This window comes from Macrosteles quadrilineatus, unplaced genomic scaffold (genome assembly GCF_028750875.1).
Source record: "Macrosteles quadrilineatus isolate MER2022 unplaced genomic scaffold, UCM_ALF_1.0 Scaffold_2__2_contigs__length_208266976, whole genome shotgun sequence".
NCBI lineage: Eukaryota > Metazoa > Arthropoda > Insecta > Hemiptera > Cicadellidae > Macrosteles > Macrosteles quadrilineatus.
Window position 1 is genome coordinate 18,456,669 of NW_026542595.1, and position 27,058 is coordinate 18,483,726.

General features: G+C 35.3%; 1 protein-coding gene across 1 annotated transcript in view; it reads left to right on the forward strand.

Annotated features, from left to right (window-relative positions):
* Nucleotides 1-27,058, forward strand: part of LOC128987429 (probable ATP-dependent RNA helicase spindle-E) — a 274,025-nt gene that overhangs the window by 240,759 nt on the left and 6,208 nt on the right. Inside the window, exons 24-25 of the mRNA XM_054408268.1 lie at nt 3,725-3,863; nt 16,221-16,333. Coding sequence (XP_054264243.1) covers nt 3,725-3,863; nt 16,221-16,333 — 252 coding nt within the window. The remainder of the gene's footprint in view (nt 1-3,724; nt 3,864-16,220; nt 16,334-27,058) is intronic.

Sequence of the window (27,058 nt, forward strand, 5' to 3'; positions counted from 1 at the left end):
AGCTAAGAAAAAGAAACCTAAATTCCAGGACTCCGATTGGCCGTGGTTAGATGAGGACGCCCCAAAAAATTTATTTTCAAGGTACACCAGGACTAAACGTTAGGGTTCAACGTAGTCTTGGCGTAAATCCTACTGAGCTTGATTGTTTTGGACAGTTTGTTGGGGAGGAATTTTGGCAGATGCTCTGCACAGAAACAAATGACTACACCAGAAAACAGCTTTTAGACGAAACCAGGAAATCATTGAAGACTGATGAGAAGTGGCGTGATGTTGATGTAGGGGAGATGAAGGCCTACTTTGCACTTTATGTGCTAATGAGTCAACTGAAGAAACCCTCGATTCAAATGTACTGGTCGCAAAGAAAAATAATTGAGACTCCGATATTCAGCAACACAATGTCAATGGAGCGTTTCAATTCTATTTCTAGATTCCTTCATTTTTATGATGAAGCGACAGAAAACCTGAAGAATGATAAATTGAAGAAAATTTGACCAGTTATTCGATAGGGCCTACCTAGAAACAAAGTTTTTACAGACATATGAGCCAGAAAGGAAAATTGCTCTTGATGAAACCTTACTCAAAATGAGATCCCGCCTTGGTATTATTCAGTTCAACCCAAAAAAAAGGGCCCGTTTTGGGGTATAGATCTACAAAGTGTGCGAGTCATCATCTGGCTACTGTATGGTGTTCAAGATCTATGTTGGTGACGACAAGCAAGACGATGTGTTAGCGAGCACTTCAGTGACTCTTGATCTTTTACAACCTTTTTTTGGGAAAGGGTATATAGCCTACTTGGACAACTGGTACTCCTCTCCATTACTGTACACTGCTTTGTTGAAAGAAGACACTTATGCTGTAGGAACAGCCATTTGCAACAGACGATGCATTGCCAGAATATTCTTGAAAACTGATTTGGAAAAAGGAGATTTTTTGAGGAGGTTTGGGAGAGGAGTGCTCGCAATCAAATGGAAAGACTGTAAAGATGTCTACATCCTATCAACACTACATGAAGGAGTTGAAATGGAGACAGCAATTTGACATGGGGAACTAAAGAGGAAGAAATAAAGAAGCCAAAAGCTGTCATCGATTATAACAGAAAGTTATAATATAATAAAGTATATAAGTATAATAAACGATAACACAAGTTTTGTTTAATACATAGATGTTCCCCATTTATGCGTTTGAGTCACTGTGTAATGTCAGTCACTTGCAGGGCCGTCCGAAGGGTTGCCCCGGGCGCCGCGCAGCGGCTATTGGTATCAACGCACGGGTCCCGAAATTTCAGGAAATTTTCGGGGAAAAAATATTCCCGATTTTCGAGACGGGATTTGATCCGATCATCGGCAATTTTGACGGTTCGCGAGTGAAAATGACGCTGCTATCGCGTGAGATGTTCACTGTAATTCCACCAACGCAGGAGGAGGAGTCATTTCGACGATCGCACTGTGACCGCAAGTCATTTGGACGATCGCGCCGTGACCGCGGAGTCATACAGACAATCGCGCCGTAACCGCGAGTCATACTGTTGATTTCACCGTGACCGCGAGTCATACCGACGATTCCGCCACAACCGCGAGTCATACCGACAATTCCGCCGTGACCGCGAGTCATGCCGATGATTCCACCGTGTCCGCGAGTCATACCGACGATTCCGCCACGACCGCGAGTCATACCGACGATCACGCTGTGACCGCGAGTCATACCGACGATTACACTGTGACCGCGAGTCATGCCGTTACAGGGTGTCCACATTCTGGAAAGTCAGGGCTAGTCATGGAAAGTCATGGAAAAAAATTTTGGTCATTGAAAGTCAGGGAAATAGGCAAGAAGTCATGGAAAGTCATGGAAATATCCAATTATGGATGGATTTGAGGGGAAAATTCAATGCTCTAGTCAGCCGTAACCCGGACTGTTGTAGCATTTTTCAGGATTTTTCACAAATGTTCGACAATTCAATTTATTACAGTTGTATTATTTTATGAGTTTTCGGTTTGTTTTAGTTCATTGTTGTACCTATTGTACTCCATCGTTATCTGTTATTACATATTTCAGTATTTTCTGCAAATTAACATGTCCAGGCAGTATTATTTGTGTGTGTCTGTTTATAATAATTTGCGTGTAAAGTTCGTGAGTCATGGAAATCAATGGTAAATGGTCATGGATAGTCATGGAAAGTCATGGAAATTAATGACAAATTTTTTGTGGACACCCTGTGCCGATGATAACGCCGTGACCGCGAGTCATAACGACGATCACGCTGTGACCGCGAGTCACAAGTTTCTAGCGACAACCTGTAAATTTTTACCCTTTTTTGCTTTTGACAGATCAGTGCCACAAATGGCAAAATTGATTTGTCTTTTTTGGTAACTGCAATACTCAAGACTTTCTTTTTATGCACAAGAAAAAATCCCGTTCGTCCCGTCCCGAATTAAAAATTCAATCCCGTCCATCCCTAATTAACATAGTATTAAAATATGCGAATGCCACTATTACTGGGGAGGGGGGGGGGGGCGCCACGACCACATTTGCTCCGGGCGCCACTAACCCTAGGGACGGCCCTGGTCACGTGACCTACATCAAAGTCAAAGTCAAAGTCAAAATAAACTTTATTCGTACGAATACATAGAAGCATCAGAATAGAGTCACATATAACTAAAAATCATGCTATATAGCTAAAATACAATATATTTAAAACTATATATAAAACCCAGGCAACCAGTAGTGGAGCCCTCACTTAAGGAGACTCTGAAAAAGAATAGAGAGCTTTATTAACAAGATATTCTTTCAGCAATTTTTTTAAATTTATTGTAATGTTGCTCATTTCTAATTAAATTTGGCAACTGAGTAAAAATTTTTTTTTTACTTTACAGCTCTTTACAGCTTTTGTAACTTTACATTACATGTAATTTGGGTCACTCTGGAAATGGTGGGTCACATGGTGTTTTTTGGCATATAAATAAAATCGCTAACTTTAATGGTCATTTTTAAGTTAAAAATTATACTTTTCAGTAAATGGTTTAAAGGGGAAAAAAATTTTAGCTTATAATTTGTATTGTGAGTTAGATCAAGAATATAGAAAGATCCTGAAATCATTATCACAATTTTTTTTAGTTTTATTTGAGTTTTTTAACAACTTGTATATTTATAGCAATCACATTTCTCACACTTTGGTTTTATTGGTTATCTAAAAAGCTATTGGAATCATAATTTGCATAATTCATTGTAGATATCCTTGTCAAAACTTAGGATTGTTTGTGTGACCCAGATAACACAAAAAGCAGAGGTTGAATTTCTCTTCTAGCAATAATAAATGTTATTACCTAATTAATTTTAGAGCTAATAAGATCAGTTTTGTGAACTACAAAGGCTAAACATTAGAAGAAAATAGACTTATTACTATCGGTTAGTTACTATTGGTTAGTATTTGTTCTTTTAGGTTATTCTGTTTGTGGAAAGAGGACAAAGAGCATAGTTAAGATGTCTTAATTTGTGCATTTTCATCTATTTTTAATCTATTTTTTTCATTTTTAGTAAGGTAAGACTAACAGATAAACCTATCCACCACAAAATCCTTAAAAACACTTGTCTAAAAACATCTTTACCAAAAATTGTAATAACTTGTATTACAGTTTATTAATAACTTGTAATAAATTGTAATCGTAAAAATTTACGAGGATAACAGTTACTCCTTAGAAATAAATATACATGCTGAAATATTTCACAGGACCGACAAATTTAGATCAAGATACATTGGAGCGCTTTGTGGCTTAGGAAGTGACGCCGTGACTGGGCGACCTTTCTTCCAAGAAAATGATATGGAGATCAAGTTTGATGTTGAAATAAAGGATGAAGATCTTCTTTTGGTAAGGACATAGTATCTACTTTAAGTAATAGCTAAATATCATGCATAAGTATACATAATGAAAAATATTAAATTGAATTCAATTCAAATTATCTTTATTCATCAAGTACATTAGAAATATATACATGAATAGTGTCACATTCCTATAATAAAAATATACAAATATATAAAAATATTTTTTTTATTATAAAATATACATGCTTAGGCTATAGTAAATGGGAAAAATTGTAAAAGAACAAAAAACTAAACAGTTAAAACATACTTTGATTAGTAGGGAAAGAAAAGTCAATTACAGTTCATCAAATGAATAAATAGCCCTGCTAATGAGAAATTTCTTAAGTTTGTTTTTAAATTTTTTTATATTTACTTCTGCTTGTATGTCCTTTGGAAGTTTATTATAGAATTTTGTTCCGGCGTATTTGAGGTTTTTTTTTCGAAAAGGCGCAATTTATGAGGATTTAATGCTAACTTGCCTCGATTTCTTGTAAGATAATCATGTTTCTTTCCAACCAGCTCTATTTCATGAAATCTGTTTTTAACGGATACCACTGTTTCAAAAACATACATACCGAAAACTGTCATTATATTTTCAGTTTTAAACTTTCTCTTGTGTTACCATATGAGTTGTGACTATTGGATACTGAAGTAGACTCGCGGTCACGGTGCGATCGTCGAAATGACATGTGGTCACGGTGTCATCCGGCGTTATCGTCGATATGACTCCGTGGTCATGACGCGATCGTCGGTATGACTCCGCGGACACGGCGTGATCGTTGGTATGACTCCGCGGTCATGGCGTGATCGTTGGTATGACTCGTGGTCACGGTGCGATCGTCGATATGACTTGTGGTCACGGCGTCATCGTTGATATGACTGTGATCACGGCGTGATCGTCGTTATGACTCCACGGTCACGACGTGATCGTTGGTATGACTGCAATCACTGCGCGATCGTCGTTATGACTCCACGGTCACAGCTTGATCGTCATTATGACTCTGTGGTCATGACGCGATCGTCGGTATGACTCTGCGGTCACGGCGTGATCGTTGGTATGACTCGTGGTCACGGTGCGATCGTCGATATGACTTGTGGTCACGGCGTTATCGTTGATATGACTGTGATCACGGCGCGATCTTCGTTATGACTCCACGGTCACAGCTTGATCGTCATTATGACTCTGTGGTCATGACGCGATCGTCGGTATGACTCTGCGGTCACGGCGTGATCGTTGGTATGACTCGTGGTCATGGCGCGATCGTCGGTATGACTGCGATCAAGCCCGATCGTCGGTATGACTGCGATCATGGCGCGATCGTCGGTATGACTCCGCGGTCACTGATTTTGCCTCCTGGGTGCGGGGAACTATAGTGAACATCCCACGGGATAGCGGCGTCATTATCACTCGCGAAGCGGCAAAATCGCAGCAAATAATCTCTTACCTTTGGGAGCCCGTGCGATCGGATCAAAGCCCGTCCCGAAAAATTCCCAAATCAAATGTAATCCCGTCCCGAAAATCGGGAATATTTTTTCCCAAAAGTTCAGGACCCGTCCATCCCTAGAAAAAATCATCATGGTGGATTTTTAAATAAGTAGAGGTGTGCGGATAGTGAAATTTCATTTCGGTTTGGATTCGGATCGGATAGTTGAGGCTCGGTTCGGATCGGATCGGATATTGGGAGGTTCGGATTCAGATATTTTCGGATTCGGATAGTTCGGCGCGGTTAATAAGAAGCTGCATATGTATTTTTAACCTATAAAACAATGTAAAGCTGTGTAAATAAACTTAAATGACGATTTTGAACTATAGAATTTCAATTTAGCCAAGTCCACAGTTTTCTCTCTCTTAAAAATCACAATTCACAACATTTATTTTCAAAAGTTGGTTGCTTGAATAGTACACTAGCAGCCGAAATCTTCACACAACACCTTAGCTCAGCAGGACTGATGTCAAACGTTTGGGCTTGTTTACTTGAGGTTATGTTTTATCTTGTTTCCTGGTTCTCACAAGCCAAGGAGTTCGATCTCAAGTTTATTGTATTTCCTTACGTTTTTGGAACGGATTATTGGCCTTAAGTGGCATTTTGCGGGTTTGCCAAGTTAAGAAAACATCACTAATGCACTAAGATGGGCTCTAGCTCACGATTTGATGTTGGGCAATTAAATTAGACTTTATAACTGTGTAAAAGGTGTGTATCCCTGAATTTAAAAATTGCAATCTACACTTATTCACTGCCAAACATAATTCAGTAGAGAACCTTGATGAACCGAGAATTACATTAGCCTACATAACTTCATTACCCCAAGTAAAATACCAAGATAATTTTTATAATTGTATTTGAATCGTATAATCTTAGTTTGTTAAAAATGGATTGTATGTTTAACAATAAATGCAGTCCATTATTGTTAAGCAGTATGGTCCCAAATTATTGTTTTTGATTTTGAAACATCACAGTTCATTTGACAAAATTATAGTTGAAGCAGCCCAATGTCAAGTCACGCTTGTGCAATAGTTTGTTTACAAGCTTTCTCCAGACCACGAGGGAGGGGAGGGTCTGATAAGCCGTCTATTGTTCACCCCCAAGAAGGTCCGACCCTCATTAGTGCCGCTCAGCTGCACTCAGTGGGACACCCAATACCACAAATCAATCTTTTAAATTAATACAAATATTTGGTAATAATTGTTGAATTAATATTCACCTTGAAATTTCAATAAATTTGGTGTAAAATTTGACAAAAATCGGCCATTTTGACCGATTATTAATACAGTACCAAATACCAATAAAGTAGTACATTCATTGGTAATTAAATAATAACAATAAAACTGTCTTCCGCTGATCCATAAGGATGAGAAATATACTAATATAAGGGAGTATGTTTTATAATATATTAAGTGGGTTTCTTACTTAAATAGTAGCTTATTGGTATGCAAAAAGATAAAAATGCACATTTAATTTGGATCTATTACATGTTAAGAAATGTCTATTTTCGGTGTCCGCCATTTGTTTATTTTATTCGAATAAATACCATTTTGTGAACTTCTGCAAATAAAATTATTGAGTTCGTATTTTATATACTGGGCTTGTAACCTTGAATCATAAATCATAATAAAATTTACATGTTAAACGTCATTAAAGAATTACATTGTAGTGGTAATGTGTTTTAAATAGAGCTATTGAATTTAAATAAATATTTATCAATACATTATAAAGTGGTAAGCCTAATGTATTCATGGATTGCATTAAAAGTTAGTCTATGCATAAGTACAACTTGTAAATTTCTTTTATCGTAGGCTATTAGTGTAGAACCCGGGTCATCCTCTTAATTTTGTTGAATTAATATTAATTTTACGTCTTTCATTAGGCCTACTTTTTAAAAGTCTGGAGTTTTTCTCCAGGCTGGTTCTAAATGGACCCAGGCGTTCTTGTTTGTTACAATTCTTATGAATGGTGGCCATAGCTAAAATTACTTGATCTTATCCAAAAACAAAGCTATTGTCTATTGTGTAGCTCAGTACTGGGGAACGGTGAACCGAGCAATTATTTATTTATTTTATTTTATTTACCAACGGCAATAGCAATGGCTTGGTATAGTTTATATCGATTGTGAAGGCAATATAAAGGAAACCCAACACTCAAATCAGGAAAATCCGTCAATTCGTTTATTAAGAATCGTGAATTAAAATAACCTTGTCACGTTTTATTATATGAATATTATATCTTCTCCTATTTTTTACTAGTGGTGCTTAGGTGTACAATCTAAAAACGGTTTTAAAACATGTAACATTATTGCTAAAAAATTCAACACATTTTAGAATTAGGCAACTATTTACTAGTAGGCCTACAATGCTTTGGTTCAAACTATTAGGCCTGGATAAAAACTTAGTCTATGTCATCATATTTGTGCACGTAAGTTGGACGGTTCAACAACGAACATTTAATTTAAAATCTATGAATTAGTTATGGAAGTTACGATGGTTGATGACTGTATTAATTAATGGTTTTGGTTTATTACGACATTACGATTAATTCTGTTTTCCGTGTTTAAGAACTAGCGTGTATTTTAGCTTAGTTTCGTAGAGGTTTAATTATGTAGTACCAATTCAACTGAATTTTTAATATTTTTCGTATTCTATTATTTTCTTTTATACTGATGGCATTTATATTTAAGATCGAAATCATAAACATTTAACTGGCCATTGTACAGTTTAATAAAAAAAAACACTTTTTCATGATTTTTTTATTGTCTTTGAATTTGGGCTAGTTATCTGTTAAAAGTGGAATTGATAACAAAAACAATAACATTTACTGTATCTTTATTGACACTGACATTTTGAAATACGGCAGTGTACGATTATTTTGTCGTACAAGGTTGGCAACGCTCCGTGCAGTGGGCGCGGCCGGGTTAGCGACTTCCAGAGTTAGCGAATTCCGCCGCGAGACAAAATCGAGTTAGCGGGTTCCGGAGTTAGCCAATTCCTGACTGAGACGGTTAGCCAGTTCCAGAGTTAGCCAGTTCCGACACACGACCGAGTTAGCAAGTTCCTGAGTTAGCCAATTCCTACGTCTCGATAACTTGAGTAATTTTTGTCTGATTTTGATAAAATTTGGCATGCAAGTGTTAGGCGCGATTCTCCTTAACGAGTTCGCGAACCAGCATGATAAGACCAAGGGAACCCGGAGTTGTATAGGATAAAAATAGTTTTTTTCTCAATTTTAACCCCTATAACATAAATCTTTGTCTTTAAAATATTTTAAAGAGTAATTTAAAGAGTAAAGAGTAAAGATTATTTTAAAGAGTATAAAAAACAAATTAATATCTTAAAATGTTTTGTACGGTTATTGGCTACAGAGACTATTGGTAAAATTGTAAATTTTAAATTCCCATGAGATTCTTATGGAGAATAAGTTAACTGTTCTAGTGTGGTCGTTTATGGATATATTTTTATGAAACTTGGCAAAATTATTTATTTCTTATAAAGCTGTTAATATTTTGTAAAAAAAAACACACTTTATTACCCTCCCTGTAGCAGCATACCTACACCGTAGGTAGTTTCAGGTGCTTGTTAAACCTAAAGTTATTTAAATAAATTTAATTGAAAGCTGTATTAGGTTATTTGGAAATTCGCTTAGTCTGCAGGTTTTCTGTGGCGGGTTTCTTATACTGTACTCCAAATAATCTAGGTACTCCATTTTGATGTAACTAGCACTTGGTCAATGACACTGAACTGAGCTCTATCACAACGCAATTAAAAGATAACGATTATGACTGTGAGCTATTTGCAGTTTTTTATGTTTTGTTTACTATCTCTTCACTCTTTTGTAGGGAGTGAGTAGGGGTATGCATGTGGTTGCTAATTATTTCCTTACTAATAAAATATTTATAATTAAGGCACGGGTGCTTATAGCCAAACTCTCAGTTGAAAGAAATTCTATTTAGGGTCCATATTTGTATTGCAGTTAACAGTAAAAACAAAAACCAAATAATCTTTTGTTAAATTTAGCTTTCTGCAAGATTTTCGTTTTATTTTGAACAACAGAAAACAAAAAAAAAGTTTTATCAAATATACTTTGAGAGTAATGAAAATGTTCGGAATTTAATAACGAATGCCAATATAACATTCTTTTAGTTAATATGTAAACAATTAACTTGCTAATAAGCTAATACCGGCATGATGTCGACTTAGACCTGCCCCCTGGCAGGACTAAAGTTGGGGACTAAACTCACTGATTTTTATGACGAAAACATATCTCTTAGTCCCGAAATTGGTCTCCCAAACCCACCGAGACTATCTCTTAGGCTGGCGCCTAAGTCTTCTTTGACTCCCAAACCAACAATATTTAGGCGTGAGATTATCCCTGCACAAGTTAGGCACGCGCCTTACTGATCCCGAGCTCACAAACCCGTTTTCGAGGCGGCAGCCTAAAATACCGGAAATATCCGGATTTAGTCGCGGACTAGCGCTAATACCGAGCTCCCAAACCGCCCCAAAATATCACGATTGTGCAATATTGTATTTTGATGTTGAAATTAAAATCACGACAAAAGTTTGTATATATCCATGGTCCCTATAGTTTAATCATTTAATATGTTCACAATCAATGCTAAATAATCGTGGTTAGTTCTAACTTTATTTTTTATTATTCAAAGTTTCTACACAGTAAGACAATCCAAAGTCAAACCGGGCAATGAATACCCAAAAAACAGCGTATCTTGTCCTGTGATTGGAATACCACTCGCCGGCCAGTCCTTTAGGTTTAGGGAAGTAGTGCAAGTCTATATATAGCTTCAAGGTCTTACCCACCCCTTCCCCCTCCGGTCCTACTTGACTCACTACCCGCGCTCCTTTCGAGGTCATTGCCCAACCCCTCCCACCCTTCTATTGTGTTGCCTTTCTATTGTTTCTATTCTGACTTTTTTTTTGGGAAAAATTAAATCTATTGTTTACGTAACATCACAGTAGTAGGCTAGATTTTTCTACTTTGAAACAATACTGTAAAAAAAACTATTTCGCAGCGCCCCTAGTGTCAGGAGCGAGACAAGCACGAGTTGACTTTCATTTGACCATGGTAGTTCTTTTCTGCTTTATGTCTGTTCGTTCTAGACGAATCTAATCGTAAAGCAAAACAGCCGATAACGACTAAACTAGTTATCAGTATTGCATCATACGGCTTCTTTGCCGTTTGCTGTTAGGTCGTTGGAAATGTATTGCTGTAATTTTGTCCTGGGAAACTAATGGTGGCTATGGAGATTTAGTTTTCTGTCCAAAACGTCAAAATATATTGTCTATCCGAAAAAGTCGGATATATAACGGATAGTGTCGGATATCGAATTTGGGCCCGATATCGAACCGAATACGACCCGATTTTTAGAATATCCGCACACCTCTATAAATAAGTAAATACAAATATAACTAATTAACTTGGTACCGAAGGTATTGGTACCAACATTTTACCATCGATCTCGGTTCCGGTACTTTTCCCAAGAACCGGTGGAACCGACATATGACGTTAAGTACCGACCCATCACTAATATACATACATACTTCCTCTTTTATAGTTATACAGGATGTCCCGTATGTAAACAGCCAAACTCCGGTAAATGGTTCTATGGGTCAAAATAAAGAGAAAATCAAGAATAACATTTTTCCAAAATCGCTTCGTTAACCAGATATCCGCCATTTTGTATTTTTTACATAAACTTTTTTATTTTTGAATTTTTTCAGCCGATCTTTATTAAACTTGGTAGGCCTATGTAGGTTAAGGTAGAAAATACCAATGTTAGAAAAAAATTAAAAAGTTCATCTTGATTCAACTTGAAATTTCAAAATGGCGGCCATTTAAATTTTTTAAACTTAAATTACTCAAAAACGGCTAATTTTATGAAAAAATATCAAGAACACTTTTATTTAGCATTTTTAATTCCCTATCAAACGATACCAAGTTCAAAAAGATAGAATAAGAAATTGCTGAAATATTATGATTTTTAGATGTAAAATGGGGCAAACCTGACTATAGTTCGGCCGCTTAGAAAGGGACCTCCTCCATTAGGCTGTGGTTTCCTAGACGCGTAATAGATGCGCAGCGGTTTAGATGCGCTGCGGCTTTTGTCCAGGTCCCAAAACGCAGCTGCCGTGAGTGGTTTCCTAGACTGCGTACAATACACACGGTTGGTGCGTAACATAAGTTCACGGGAGAGATTACTAGTGGCTACTATGATGTTATACGATGATTTAGATAGTGATATCTATATGTTGGCATTAAAAGCTTTGAAGAAGCGTAAGCAGAGAAAAGTACATAATTAGGAACTGTACGTGGCCCTCACGGATCGTTTAACTGTAGTGTTAAAGCAAACATTTCAATTTAAAATGTAAACAATAAATCTTAATTTACCCTGCCCAACTTTGCTTTTCCTGTGTTTACATTTACCATTCGGGATTTACCGAATCGATGAAAATACCTTTTACAAGTATAACTGCAATAAGCGTTTTATACTTATACAGTACGCTAACCCCGTAAGAAGTTTGGGTACTGTGCTAGTAATTAATATTGGCCTATTACTAAAATGTTCAGGACTTCTTAAAATAATTATGGGGGCTCTTATATCTGGGAATTGGTGTTGTGCTGACATGAAATGAATATTTGTCAAGATTAGGTTTATTTACTAATAACAACAATAAGAAAATATGTACGGACAAATTAATTGTAGGGAACATGTAACAAGGGAATTCAATTTTAAAATCACACATTATGGGGAAATTAACACTACATAACGAGTGATATGAAATTTAATACTATAAAATTTTAGTTGTATGAACAGAGTACTTCAATAATATGTTGTTAGAAGATACAAATTCAATTAATTTTTCGTCGTTGTTGGAGAATTTTGCCTTATGTACAAAATTTACTTCCGAATCCATTGCACGAGACATGTCTAAAACGCAGCGCAGCTCAGATTTGACTGCTCTGAGAGCAGTCAGTGAAATACGCAGCTATTGGTGCGCGCGTATTAGATGCGCGCGCATTAGATACGCAGCCTTGGAAACCGCTTACACGAAACTCCATAAGACAAGTGTGCTGCGTATTAGATGCGCACACGCAGCGCATCTAATACGCGTCTAGGAAACCACAGCCTTATTGGTTTAGCATTAGCAGGTCGTATTCTAAGCGGCCGAACTATAGCTTCAGCCTTATTGTACCCCTTTTTACAACTAAAAATCGTAATATTTTCTCTATTTCTAATTCAATCTTTTTGAACTTGGTATCGTTTGATAGGGAATTAAAAATGCTAAATAAAAGTGTCCTTGTCATTTTTTCGTAAAATTAGCCGTTTTTTAGTAGAAGTTAAAAAAATTAAAATTTTAAGATGAATAAAAATGAATTTCTTTCTAACATTGGTATTTTCTACCTTAACCTACGAGTACATTCCAAGTTTTATAAAGATCGGTTGAAAAAATTCAAAAATAAAAATGGATAAAAAATGAAAAATGGAAAATAAAAAAGGGACACCCTGTAGACTACATGATATAAAACATGAACAAAGAATGTATTTATGTATATTATTTCCTTTTCATATCTTATTTACAGCTTGGGAATTGCCTCAACTGAAGAAAGAAGAAATTAATTTTTATTTTTCCCAAGATATTCATCTTTATGTTCATAGCTTTTGAAATAACTAAATAAGTAAATTACGTCAAGTTTTGAATGGAACTTAATACAAAAAGATTTTAAACAAATCAATCAACAATTTTAGGGCCTGTTGACTGGCTTTAATACTGCAATCAAGAAGAAAATAAAAATTATATGTTTCTACCAGTCTAGCAGTTGGGAATTCCGGGAAATTCGGGAAAAAGTCTGGGATTTTGAAAGGTTGGGAAAAGTCTGAAAAATAAATTCATTTCGGCAGGGAATAATCTAACCCTTCAAAATTAGTGTTGAACAGATCCCAAAACTTCGAAAAACTTTTGGTATTGTGTATTCCCGATCGTGGGAAACCATTGTCGGTGTCGTCGAAATCGCAAAATATACTCATGGGTGTTGCCGCGATCGGGCAAGACAATTAGCCGTATTGCCGAGACCGCAAAATATGCTCACGGATGTTGCCGTGATTGCGGGAAACGATTATCGGTGTTGCCAAGACCGGGAAATATGCTTCGTATTGTGAAGAAATTGAAATTAATAATACAATTTCTAACTTACTATTTAACTTACTATTTATTTTAAGTTACTGATAAGTTTCTTTGTACACTGGCCACATGTACTGGATAAAGTGGCCAGTTAATTTCCAAGCCAATTTTGTATCCATTGTGTGTTTTTATTGGAGGAAATAAATTCATTATTTCATTATTTCTGAGGTAAATTTTTTAATACATTAGTTAAATGCATTATGTGATAAAAATTGTTTCTTTTTAAAATCTTTTGAAAGTTTTTACCCAATATAAAGCGGCGTCTTAAGAAAGTAGGGTTCCAATATTAGTTTTTAAAATTCAGGATTTTGTCTTGAATTCTCCTGGAAAACCCCTTGAATTTTTCAAACCAGATTTAGTAGACACCATGAATTCTCACATATCCTATGGAATAGCAAATTATAGAGGATCTACTAAGACAAATTATTTTGTATTAAAAAATATGTTTGAATTGAAAAACTCTTGAAAGACCAAATTCTTCCTCAACAGAAAAGTAAAGAACAGTCGCATTATTTCGGATGTTTTAATTGATTCTATTGTTTTATTGATAAATACTTCCATTAGAAATTCAAACTTTCCAGACATGCTTAAGATTGCAGTTTTAAGACCAATCTATAAATCAAAGAGACATGATGACTATTCAAATTATCGTCCTATATCGATCCTCCCCTCCCTTGGTAAGATATTAGAAAGGTATGTTGCAAATAAACTAATAAATCATTTAGAAGATAATGGAGTGATACATGAAAGTCAATATGCATATCAAAGGAAACGAGGGACAAATGAGCTGTTAGAATTTTCAGACTATGTAAACAATCAATTGGGCCAGGGAAAGCAAGTATTGGTGATTTTTATTGATTTCAGTAAAGCTTTTGATACCCTAGAACACAAAAAAATTGCAGTGGCTTTAGAAAAAGCAGGAATTAGAGGTCCATGTAAAGACTGGTTTATAAACTATTTAAAAAACAGAAAAATTAAAGTAAGATTAAACGATAAATTTAGTGAAGAAAAAGAATTAGAATACGGTGTACCACAAGGAAGTATATTAGGGCCTTTGATGTACCTAATTTATGTAAATGAGATGCCAGATGCTATACAATTCTGTAGAACCTTTATGTACGCAGATGATACAGCCCTATCCGATAAAAATATAAACGTGGCAAAAACTAAGATTGAAGCAGATTTTTTGAAGCTGACAATGTGGTGCCATGACAATGGATTGATTATAAATGGCAGTAAATCAAAGTTTATGCATATTCATTCACCTTCGTACCAATGCACAGAGCTAGCAGTAAAATTTCATTCACACGATTGTCTGCATCGGAAAAGCAATGAAAATATGTGTCAGTGTATGAATTTGGAGTATATGTTTTAAGTTATAAATATCTGGGAATCATAATTGACCATAACATGAAATGGGACTTGCACTTGAAACAACTAACTGATAAATTAAGATTATGCTTATTTAAGTTTTACCATATAAGACAATACCTGCCACTAAAAACAATGAAATTGATTTACTCAAGTCTGTGTGAATCATTGCTTAGATATGGTGTAAGGTCATGGGGAGCAGCATCAAACACAGCCATAATGCAACTAAAAACCGTGCAAAGCAGGATAATCAAAACAATGACTAAGCTTGATTCTGCTGATCTGGTTGATAATCCCATGCTAGGTTATCAATTGGTCAACGTTTTGCCAATTGATGGGCTGTGTAAGTTTTTAATTATAACAGATTATTATTTTTCAGATGAGTTCAAAAACCTTAATGTTCAAGTTACAACTCAAGGCAAATGTTCTTTATTGTGCCTAGAACAACAAATAAATATTCTAAAAGAACAAGGGAATATTTAGTTCCATTCTTGTTAAACAGTTTACCAGTACAGCTGAGGAATATATGTTACTGTAGAGTTTTAAAGAAGAAGTTAAAGAATTTATATCTAGATCTGAGTTAAAGCATAAAGATAACTGTGTTTCATATTTTATCATTGTTGTTCACTGTTCCAAATGTTTATTATTGTTACTTTTTTAATAGTTTTAAATCCGTTTACTACTGTTGCTTTTTTCATTGTTTATTAATAATTGTTAAAATCTGACTACTTTAAATTCTATGATTGGTTTGGTATATTATTGAATTCTTAAAGAAAAACAAGGGAAACAAAAGACTGATTGAATAACAAAGACTGATTGAATAAAAAAAAAGCACTGTGAAAGAACAAAATTAGAATAATTGCTGCAGACAAGCCATATTGGCTTTTGTGGCTTGGAATTGTATGTGTTGTAAATTTGTATTTTTTGGAAATAAAATAAATAAAAAAAAATATTTTCAAAATTTAAAATAATTACCATTCAATGAAACATTTTTTTTATAAATCATGTGTTATGACAGCCTATGACTTGTACATTTATTAAACAATATTACACATGTCAAAAAATTAAACTTCCAAACTAATAATACAAACATCCAACACTATAAATTAAGGTCTACAAAAGTACAAAGCAAGTTGAACCACATAAATTTTAAGTTGTTTTTAAAGTTGTTGTGTTTAAGTTGTGTTAAAGTAGTTTTATTGGCACCGACTCACACAACACACTTGAAAGTATAAAAGAAGTTCACTTAAACAAAATATAACAGATAGCTTATGTTTCAACAAACTAATAAACAATCTGTTTCAGGTAAACAAGTTGAGGTATTGGCTGAATCAGGCGTTTTCTTCCAAAGATGATGAACACATGATGGATGACCAGATAATTCAAATGCAGCAAAATATCAGAAGTTTGCTTCTGAAGTATGTATTTCATACAATTTCTATTTACAGTAGAACCTCGCTAATCTGACCTCCGATGGTCCGACTCCTCGCTTGGTCCGACCGTGACGACGAAACAATAGGCTTCCGCTAACATAACCTCACTGTCCAAGAAAAATACCTAGAAAATTTTATGATTTGAGTTTTTTTAGTCTAATGTGTTAAAAATTGTTGTATATTAAACTATTTCTGTCCATTATTTATATGCAGTAGGTTCCCACATTATTGTTTTTGAAATGTCACAGTCCATTTGACAAAAATAAAATGGAAACAAAACAAAGAATTGTTGAACAAAGCTTCAAGGTCCAAGCTATCCATTTGCACTGACAATCGTCTGCTCCTTAGACTGCGGCTCCACTTGCCGTAAATTCTCGCGCTGCAAATTGTAGTGCGCTACACGCGACAGTTGGTGGCTCCACTAGTAGCAGAGTACGAACTACAATCTGCAGCGTCCTCACATACACCGTGGCTCCACTAGCAGTTTAGTGAAGCGCCGAGGTTAAACGTGGCCCTGGATCATGCCGCAAATTAACATTCATAGTGTTGTTATCAGTGTACTTTTATCAAGACGACGCTGATCACAGCAGCGAAAATGGTGGATCCATCCAATATTAAGCAACAGAAAGTCCGCAGTGATGTTCCACACATTGCATACTAAACTACAAAAGTATTCAGACAATTTTTTTTTTAATATTATCGAATGCCCCAAACGCTTTTGATTACTTAATAGAAGCAGTATCAGCAGTATCGCATGTTTTACTCAGGTACTGAATCAGTAAAACTTATTACATCTTGCGGTCAACCCACCCATTACCTACTCAATTCAGCCTAACTTGTTCTAGCAATCACTGTATTAAATCTAGCAAATTGTGTAAAAAAGGGGTGTAAATTTCACTATTAAAAATAAACTAGGCTGCTAAGATTAAGAATAAACAACAATGACCTGATTTTCTGGGAGGAATTATTTAAGGTTAACTGCTTAAGATTGAATAGGCCTAGGCCTACTTAGGGCTAAATTGCTTTGGAACCACCATAAAAAATTATTATACACAAAAGGGGTTACACAAAATTACTGTGCATGGTGGCAATAAATTTAATCTGAACACACCGCAGCTACTTAACCTAGCAAACTTACTTAGGCTGAATATACTGTACCACATCAGAACAATCCCCAACTGAAATCGAATTCCCACTCAATCATTCCTATTGCAATTAACATTTAAAACAAATACATTAACAGTCAAATAAATAGTCACTACACATAGCCTAATTCAGTACCGAAATTCAAGGACACGCCATCCTTTAGACAGAACTGCATTGACGGCTGTACATGTGCAGATGAAGGGGCTTGCATTCTAATGCTTCTTTAATTTATTTATCACATATTGAAAATAATTGACTTTGGAGAAAAAAGATTGGGAATTATAATTCGCTGTAAAATAAATAAAAATGTACGTTACTGACTATTAAATTATTTAAATGTGCTTCGCAGCTCAACAGGATGCTTCACATAGGCACTCATTTGAGTTAAGTAGTCCTACATCGTACTAATTACATTGCTGCATATTCGTCATTTAAAATCAGATATTGAAATGAAAATTTATTGTAAACACGCCTTGACATTTGGAACCTCAACTTAATAAATAAATGAATTTGCAGAAGTTAAATTTAATACCTTGATGAGTTAACTTGCTCACACGAGGTCATGGGCAGAAGTTGAAGACTCGATCACGTGATCTGACCTTACATGATTACACAATGGAATTCATTTTCTAAACCATCACTGAATACCTTAGATTACCTTCCCCGAAAATAAAAAAATCGTTTTAAAAGTGAAAATTATGGAATTTGAGACTTATTTAAAGCTTGGCCAGCCGAACAGGATTTTGCGAGAGTTACTATGCAAGCTATGAGGTTACGTAACGCTCTGCTACCAACTGTGAGGTCCTGACTGGAATAAATCCACCCAGATCCACATTTTAATGAAAAACGTACTGGTTCCATTTCCCAATAGCTCTCACAAAAACCCTGCTCAGCGTAAACCAGCTTTGATGGGCCTTTAATTAATAGATTAACTACATTTTCATATTCTAATTAGCCCTCACCATTATTAGATGCCTGCAACAACTTGCCCTAAGTTGGATATTGATAATTGTAAAGTTTAATTTAGTTACGGTACATCACTTAATTTATTGTTGGTTGAACGTGGTCAATTTAGAAAAGATACCCCTTTACTCCTTTATCCCCCTAACGATTAATTTACTAATTGGTCATCCCTACCTTACACTATTACCATTGACTATTGGATACAGAAGAAGACATCCCATCTATATGGATCAGCTGTCGCCAATTTTTTACTAAAAAAGAACGTAGTTGTGTGAGCCAGTCACAGATTGTGCTAGTGTCTAAAACTCTATTTTGTACCTTATTTTTTGTTACTGACATAGTTGCTGGGTCACAACAGTTGCTATAGCTCATAATAAGTCATTACATCAGTTCAATTTAGAAAAGATACCCCTTTACCCCTTTATCCCCCTAACGATTAATTTACTAATTGGTCTTCCCTACCTTACACTATTACATCCCATCTATATGGATCAGCTGTCGCCAATTTTTTACTAAAAAAGAACGTAGTTGTGTGAGCCAGTCACAGATTGCGCTAGTGTCTAAAACTCTATTTTGTACCTTATTTTTTTGTTACTAACTTAGTTGCTGGGTCACAACAGTTGCTATAGCTCATAATAAGTCATTCCATCAGTTTAACTTGGTAAAAACCATCGTGTAATCGGCAGAAATTACAGTAATTTAGATCAGCGCAATCTGTAGGTGGCTCACATCAACTAAGACAAATTTGATTAAAAACCTGGCTACAACTTTAACATGGGGATGGAATGTCTAGTTTACGTTACCAAGAGAAGAGAAGTAGCCTATGCACACCCTTACGAAGTTTGCCTAAGACAAACCTCCTCGCCGGTCCATTCCTCGTTTCCCGGCAGTAGCGCTAGTATCGTAAGTGTCTGACTAGAGATGTCTGTTTGCGTTATTTTATAATTGTTGGCTGCGATGTGGGTTATTCCCACACCTTAGGCCTACTACACATATGTCTGCTGTGTGCTTGCTATGTCACAATGTTTTGTGATTAGGTATTTAATTTGTTAACCATGACAACTTTTGTAGCCTGTGATTGGGATGGAATGGAATGGTGATTGTAACTTGTTGAATGGATGGATGAAGAAAAACTCAAGAAAGAATAGAATACCCTCGCTGCAACAAACCTGCAGACCAAGCGAATTTCCATTTGCCTGATTGGATTTACATTAAAATGTCTCCATACGCCATTTACTCCCTATTTAAATAAAATTAGTTTAACGAGTACGTAGGTTTGCTGCAACAGGGAGGATAAAAACGTTTTTTTATGTTTAATAGTTTAGTAAGAAATAAATGCATTTTCCAAATTTGATCAAAATATGTTCATAAACAAGCAAACTACAACAGTTTACTTATTCTCCATAAGAATAACGTGGGTAGGGGTGTGCGATGCATCGAAAATGCATCGAAATTTCGATTCGATTCGATTCGATGCATCGAATCGCGATTCGATTCAGCATGCATCGAAATCACGATGCATCGATTTGGCCTCGATGCATCGAAAAAGACCGATGCAGCGGTTAACTCCCGATGCAACGATTACGTCCCGATGCATATTTAAAACTAATTTAGGACTCCAAAATGAGTTTTAAATAGGGAAGTGTCAATTATCGCTACCACCGATACTCGGACATTGCCGATACTAGGAATATCGGTATCAAGAATCGATTGCCAAACATCGATTTCGCCGATACCGACAGCCGACAGGGATGGATAGATATTTTATTTAACATTTATTTATTTGATATCTATTGGTTTAGTAATCACGCTAACAACTTTAGTAACCAACTTAGTACACTATTTAGTTCAAAACAGCTAAAGGTTATTTTCAACTGTTCTCTCTGCAGGCAGATGATATTGCACAACACAGTACAATCTACATTTCAAGATGTCAGAATTCAGTCTCAGACAACCGGCGTGCGAGTGTCCTCAACACGAAATTATACTAAAAAATGTCTGTATCAATAAGTCAGACCTTTAAATGTATTATTTTTATTTTTAGAACAAAATAAATAACCTAAACTTGTCTAAATGTTCAGTTTCATCCCTGCATTACGCATCATTAGAAAAATTCGATTCAATTACAACATCGAAGTCAGAGGGTTATTCGTATCGTAATCTACAACGCAGTGCGCGTGCGTGATTGGCTAAGTCGCTATGACGACACACGGTTGCCGTGGCAACCTACAGTTTAAACATCTTTGCCACCAAGACTGATAATTGAATATAATATAATAGGTTACGTACCTTATTCCGTCTTCAGTCTTAACTTAGTCAATGCTGGATGACTAGTTTCGGGAACAAAGTCCCATTATCAAATCCTTATTTTAAACATCAATTGAATATGGTCAAATATCCGACGTAAGTCTTCATCAATGTATACATGCAGGTTGACGACACATAAAGTTTACACATTTTACATAAATATAGTTACAAAAACAATTACGATAGGCCGGCCACATTGAAACGGGACAAACCGACGCAGGTTACACGGCGGACACGACAGAACTATCCATTGTCCAGTTGGTGACATTGACCTTGGGGGAGGGGGTACGTCAGCTGATAAAGACTTGTAGTAGCTCTGATGTTAATGTTTTCAATTCTATCAAATAAAATATTTGAACCATAGTTTAGTTTTTCATTCAAAACGTCTTGAGAGGATTTTTTATTGGCTTTATAAATTTCAAGACTCTCTAAGACGTTCATGAGCGGACCTTTACTGCATTTGTGCAAGATTTGTAAATTATCTTGGCAACTGTTTACATTGTGATTGGCATTTACTAGATGTTCTGCAAATTTGGATCGTTGTAAAGACAGTTTAGGTTTAGGTAGGTGTTCTTTAAATCTGGTATTAAAGGAGCGTCCCGATTGGCCTATGTATAATTTGGAGCAATCATTACAAGACAGTTTGTAAACACCTGTGCCATTTAAATCATTGTCATTTTGTTTACGGTCGGATTGGCTCAAATGACGTTCTAGCTTGTTTGATGTTTTACTAGCTAGGGTGATTTGATGTTTTTTCAATTCATTTTTTAGTGTATAGTGTAAGTTGGCTCCAAATTCAACGGATACAAAGTTGCTGGGTTTATCAATTTGTTTACCAATTTTGTGCTTTTGTTTGTCAACTATCTTATCGATAATACTGCTGGGGTAACCATTGCTGACAGCTATATGTTTCAGAATGAGGTACTCTGAGTTGTAGTCTTCTGGGGACATTGGGATTTTTAACATTCTGTTTACAAAACTGTTGTAAGCTGCCATTTTGTGAGCTTGGGGATGATTAGATGAGGCGTGAATGGTGTGGTCAGTAGTCGTAGGCTTCCTGTAGATTTTGAATTTTATTTTGTCATTATCTTTGGTGAGCGTTAAATCCAGGAAGTTTAAAGATTGGTTCAGTTCGATTTCCAGTGTAAACTTTAAACTAGAGGATATATTATTTAAATAATTATTCAGAAGCTGCAGTTGTCTGGAGTTGCCTTTATAAATTAAAAATATGTCGTCCACATATCTTTTGTAGAAGATTATATTACTGCGGAGTTTATTTCTGTCGGAGAAAATAGATTCATTCTCGAAATGGTTCAAATAAATTTCTGATAGTATGCTAGATAGAGGTGAGCCCATAGCCAAGCCGTCGTTCTGTAAATAGTATTTGTCGTTAAATGAAAAATAGTTTTGCTCTAATGTGATTCTGAGTAGGGTAATCAATTCATCAATTGCTTCGGGGCTAAGTTCCGAATTTTGTGACAGGTTGTCTCGAGTAATATCTAAAGTCTTCTTGATTGGGACGTTGGTATATAAATTTACTATGTCTAGTGAAGCCAGTAAGTGTCTATTTGGTATTTTGACATTGGAAAGTTGTCCTACGAGGTCTATGCTATTTTTTTAAGCTATGGTTATTCTGTAGCTTTACATGTTTTCTCAGCAATTTGTCGAGTACTTTGGCAATTTTATAAGTTGGGGCTGACGTGAAGTTGACTAGGGGTCTTATAGGCATTTGCTCTTTATGAATTTTTGGCAAACCTCTAAGTATCGGAGCTGTGGGTTTTATCATTTTTAAATGATTGCATCGGTCGCCGTTCAAAATCGATTTAGTTCTGTTTAATGCATTTTTTAACCTGGTCTGGAAAGTGTCTGTCGGATCTTTAGATACTTCAGTTATGCTGTTGTTCTTGATAAAATCTAAAACTTTGTCATTGTACACATTTTTGTCCATAATGACGATGCATTGGCCTTTATCAGATTTAGTTATCAAACAATTGTAAGTTACTAATTTTTCTTTAATGCATTTAATGGTGTTTAAATCGTGTTTCAGGAGTTTTTTCTTTTGTGTTTTGTTAGTTAATATGGAACGAACTTTTTGGTCGATAATATGCCTGACATAATTTTTGGAATTTTCATCTTGGATTTTGTCAATCGCTATTTCGGCATTGAGTATTTCTGAAACTAAGTTTTTACTCCAGTTACCCTGTTGGAAGTTATGCTTTAAGCCTTTATTTAAGACGTTAATTTCATCGTCTGTAAAATTTATATTTGTGCAATTCTTCACCCTTGGAAAAAATTTGTGGGTTATCATGAATTTTTCAACAGGCGTGCTTTGTTGTTGGATTAATTTGTCTATTTTATTTTTCTGAGTGTTAGTCTTCCTTAGAATTATTTTGTTGATTTGATTGTCAATAATGGAAAGGACCATGTTACTTTGAGCTGGATGTATGGTGTTCAAAAGTTCAATGTGCTTTCTTAAAAGTAACGTATTTAACATGTTCTTCTTTTTGTAAAGGAATTTTATTTCATTTTTAATCCAGCTTAATTCAGCAATAGATTTAGCTTTTTTGGCTGCTATGCTTTTATTATTTATAAGCTGGATTAAAAATGAAATAAAATTCCTTTACAAAAAGAAGAACATGTTAAATACGTTACTTTTAAGAAAGCACATTGAACTTTTGAACACCATACATCCAGCTCAAAGTAACATGGTCCTTTCCATTATTGACAATCAAATCAACAAAATAATTCTAAGGAAGACTAACACTCAGAAAAATAAAATAGACAAATTAATCCAACAACAAAGCACGCCTGTTGAAAAATTCATGATAACCCACAAATTTTTTCCAAGGGTGAAGAATTGCACAAATATAAATTTTACAGACGATGAAATTAACGTCTTAAATAAAGGCTTAAAGCATAACTTCCAACAGGGTAACTGGAGTAAAAACTTAGTTTCAGAAATACTCAATGCCGAAATAGCGATTGACAAAATCCAAGATGAAAATTCCAAAAATTATGTCAGGCATATTATCGACCAAAAAGTTCGTTCCATATTAACTAACAAAACACAAAAGAAAAAACTCCTGAAACACGATTTAAACACCATTAAATGCATTAAAGAAAAATTAGTAACTAACAATTGTTTGATAACTAAATCTGATAAAGGCCAATGCATCGTCATTATGGACAAAAATGTGTACAATGACAAAGTTTTAGATTTTATCAAGAACAACAGCATAACTGAAGTATCTAAAGATCCGACAGACACTTTCCAGACCAGGTTAAAAAATGCATTAAACAGAACTAAATCGATTTTGAACGGCGACCGATGCAATCATTTAAAAATGATAAAACCCACAGCTCCGATACTTAGAGGTTTGCCAAAAATTCATAAAGAGCAAATGCCTATAAGACCCCTAGTCAACTTCACGTCAGCCCCAACTTATAAAATTGCCAAAGTACTCGACAAATTGCTGAGAAAACATGTAAAGCTACAGAATAACCATAGCTTAAAAAAATAGCATAGACCTCGTAGGACAACTTTCCAATGTCAAAATACCAAATAGACACTTACTGGCTTCACTAGACATAGTAAATTTATATACCAACGTCCCAATCAAGAAGACTTTAGATATTACTCGAGACAACCTGTCACAAAATTCGGAACTTAGCCCCGAAGCAATTGATGAATTGATTACCCTACTCAGAATCACATTAGAGCAAAACTATTTTTCATTTAACGACAAATACTATTTACAGAACGACGGCTTGGCTATGGGCTCACCTCTATCTAGCATACTATCAGAAATTTATTTGAACCATTTCGAGAATGAATCTATTTTTTCTCCGACAGAAATAAACTCCGCAGTAATATAATCTTCTACAAAAGATATGTGGACGACATATTTTTAATTTATAAAGGCAACTCCAGACAACTGCAGCTTCTGAATAATTATTTAAATAATATATCCTCTAGTTTAAAGTTTACACTGGAAATCGAACTGAACCAATCTTTAAACTTCCTGGATTTAACGCTCACCAAAAATAATGACAAAATAAAATTCAAAATCTACAGGAAGCCTACGACTACTGACCACACCATTCACGCCTCATCTAATCATCCCCAAGCTCACAAAATGGCAGCTTACAACAGTTTTGTAAACAGAATGTTAAAAATCCCAATGTCCCCAGAAGACTACAACTCAGAGTACCTCATTCTGAAACATATAGCTGTCAGCAATGGTTACCCCAGCAGTATTATCGATAAGATAGTTGACAAACAAAAGCACAAAATTGGTAAACAAATTGATAAACCCAGCAACTTTGTATCCGTTGAATTTGGAGCCAACTTACACTATACATTAAAAAATGAATTGAAAAAACATCAAATCACCCTAGCTAGTAAAACATCAAACAAGCTAGAACGTCATTTGAGCCAATCCGACCGTAAACAAAATGACAATGATTTAAATGGCACAGGTGTTTACAAACTGTCTTGTAATGATTGCTCCAAATTATACATAGGCCAATCGGGACGCTCCTTTAATACCAGATTTAAAGAACACCTACCTAAACCTAAACTGTCTTTACAACGATCCAAATTTGCAGAACATCTAGTAAATGCCAATCACAATGTAAACAGTTGCCAAGATAATTTACAAATCTTGCACAAATGCAGTAAAGGTCCGCTCATGAACGTCTTAGAGAGTCTTGAAATTTATAAAGCCAATAAAAAATCCTCTCAAGACGTTTTGAATGAAAAACTAAACTATGGTTCAAATATTTTATTTGATAGAATTGAAAACATTAACATCAGAGCTACTACAAGTCTTTATCAGCTGACGTACCCCCTCCCCCAAGGTCAATGTCACCAACTGGACAATGGATAGTTCTGTCGTGTCCGCCGTGTAACCTGCGTCGGTTTGTCCCGTTTCAATGTGGCCGGCCTATCGTAATTGTTTTTGTAACTATATTTATGTAAAATGTGTAAACTTTATGTGTCGTCAACCTGCATGTATACATTGATGAAGACTTACGTCGGATATTTGACCATATTCAATTGATGTTTTAAATAAGGATTTGATAATGGGACTTTGTTCCCGAAACTAGTCATCCAGCATTGACTAAGTTAAGACTGAAGACGGAATAAGGTACGTAACCTATTATATTATATGCAACCTACAGTGCGCACTGAGCTCTGCGCCTTGTGTGTGAGGGAAGATTATACCAACAAACTATTTCAGGAATTCCATTTTGGGACGGATGAAAGATAAGGAAGAAACAAAAAGTGGTCAGGTGTGCAAATGTAGTGGTCGAGACAATAAGGCTATAAACGAGTATTGTCGCGTCGTTGTTCCTTGTTTGTTTACTTTTTCATATTCCCTATCAAACGCCCTTATCTGCTATCTCTCTCTCCCCCTCTCTCTCTAGCGATGTACTGATTAAACAAATTGTGGTTGACGACTTTTCTAATTAAGATTCCCTGTGGTTATTTTAGTTCAATCAATCCCATAACCTTTCTATCGTTTATCAAAATAATTAATCAATCTGTTTTGTATTTTATTTCCTTTAAACCAACCCCTATTTACCATCTGTATTTTATAGAATAAAATGTTTGTTTATAAAGTTTGACTGGCCACACAATTTTGTACCTATTTTATTTTGTATAAAGTAACAGATACTTTGATGATTATATATATATATATATATATATATCAATAAGTGCTGCGTGCTGTAATGAATGCTTTTTATTATCAAAATAAGTAATGAATTATACATTTTTGATAATACATGGGTAATTGAATACCATAATGTCATGTAGTTTCCTATTTTGTAACTTGCAAATAATAATAATTGATAGTTAATTCTGGAAAATGAAAAATAGTGAACGCATTCATCATAAACCTGTTGTCAAAACAGCAACGCAGGTGTAAGGGTTTATTGTTTCAGAGGCTAGGGTGTTTCAAGGACAAAGTGCTGGGCCTCCCGGCTCAGGGGGGGGGGGTGATGGTGTGATTGAGAGAGAAGAGGGGGAGGAAACTGGTTTTGGCTATTTATTGATTAGTTCACCGACCCTTCTAGACAACAAAATTGAGTGACAGTGACAGTGTTAAATCACCATGTTCTGTATTTAATTTCTTGTTTACTTTGTGTGTTATTCTATTAATTTAAGTGTTTTGTTCTATTTCCTCCTGGTCCCTTGCAAATTGTATTATCAATGCTAAATAATTGTGGTCAATTCAAATTATATTTTTGATTATTCAAATCTCCTACACAAAAAGACAAAAGTCAAAC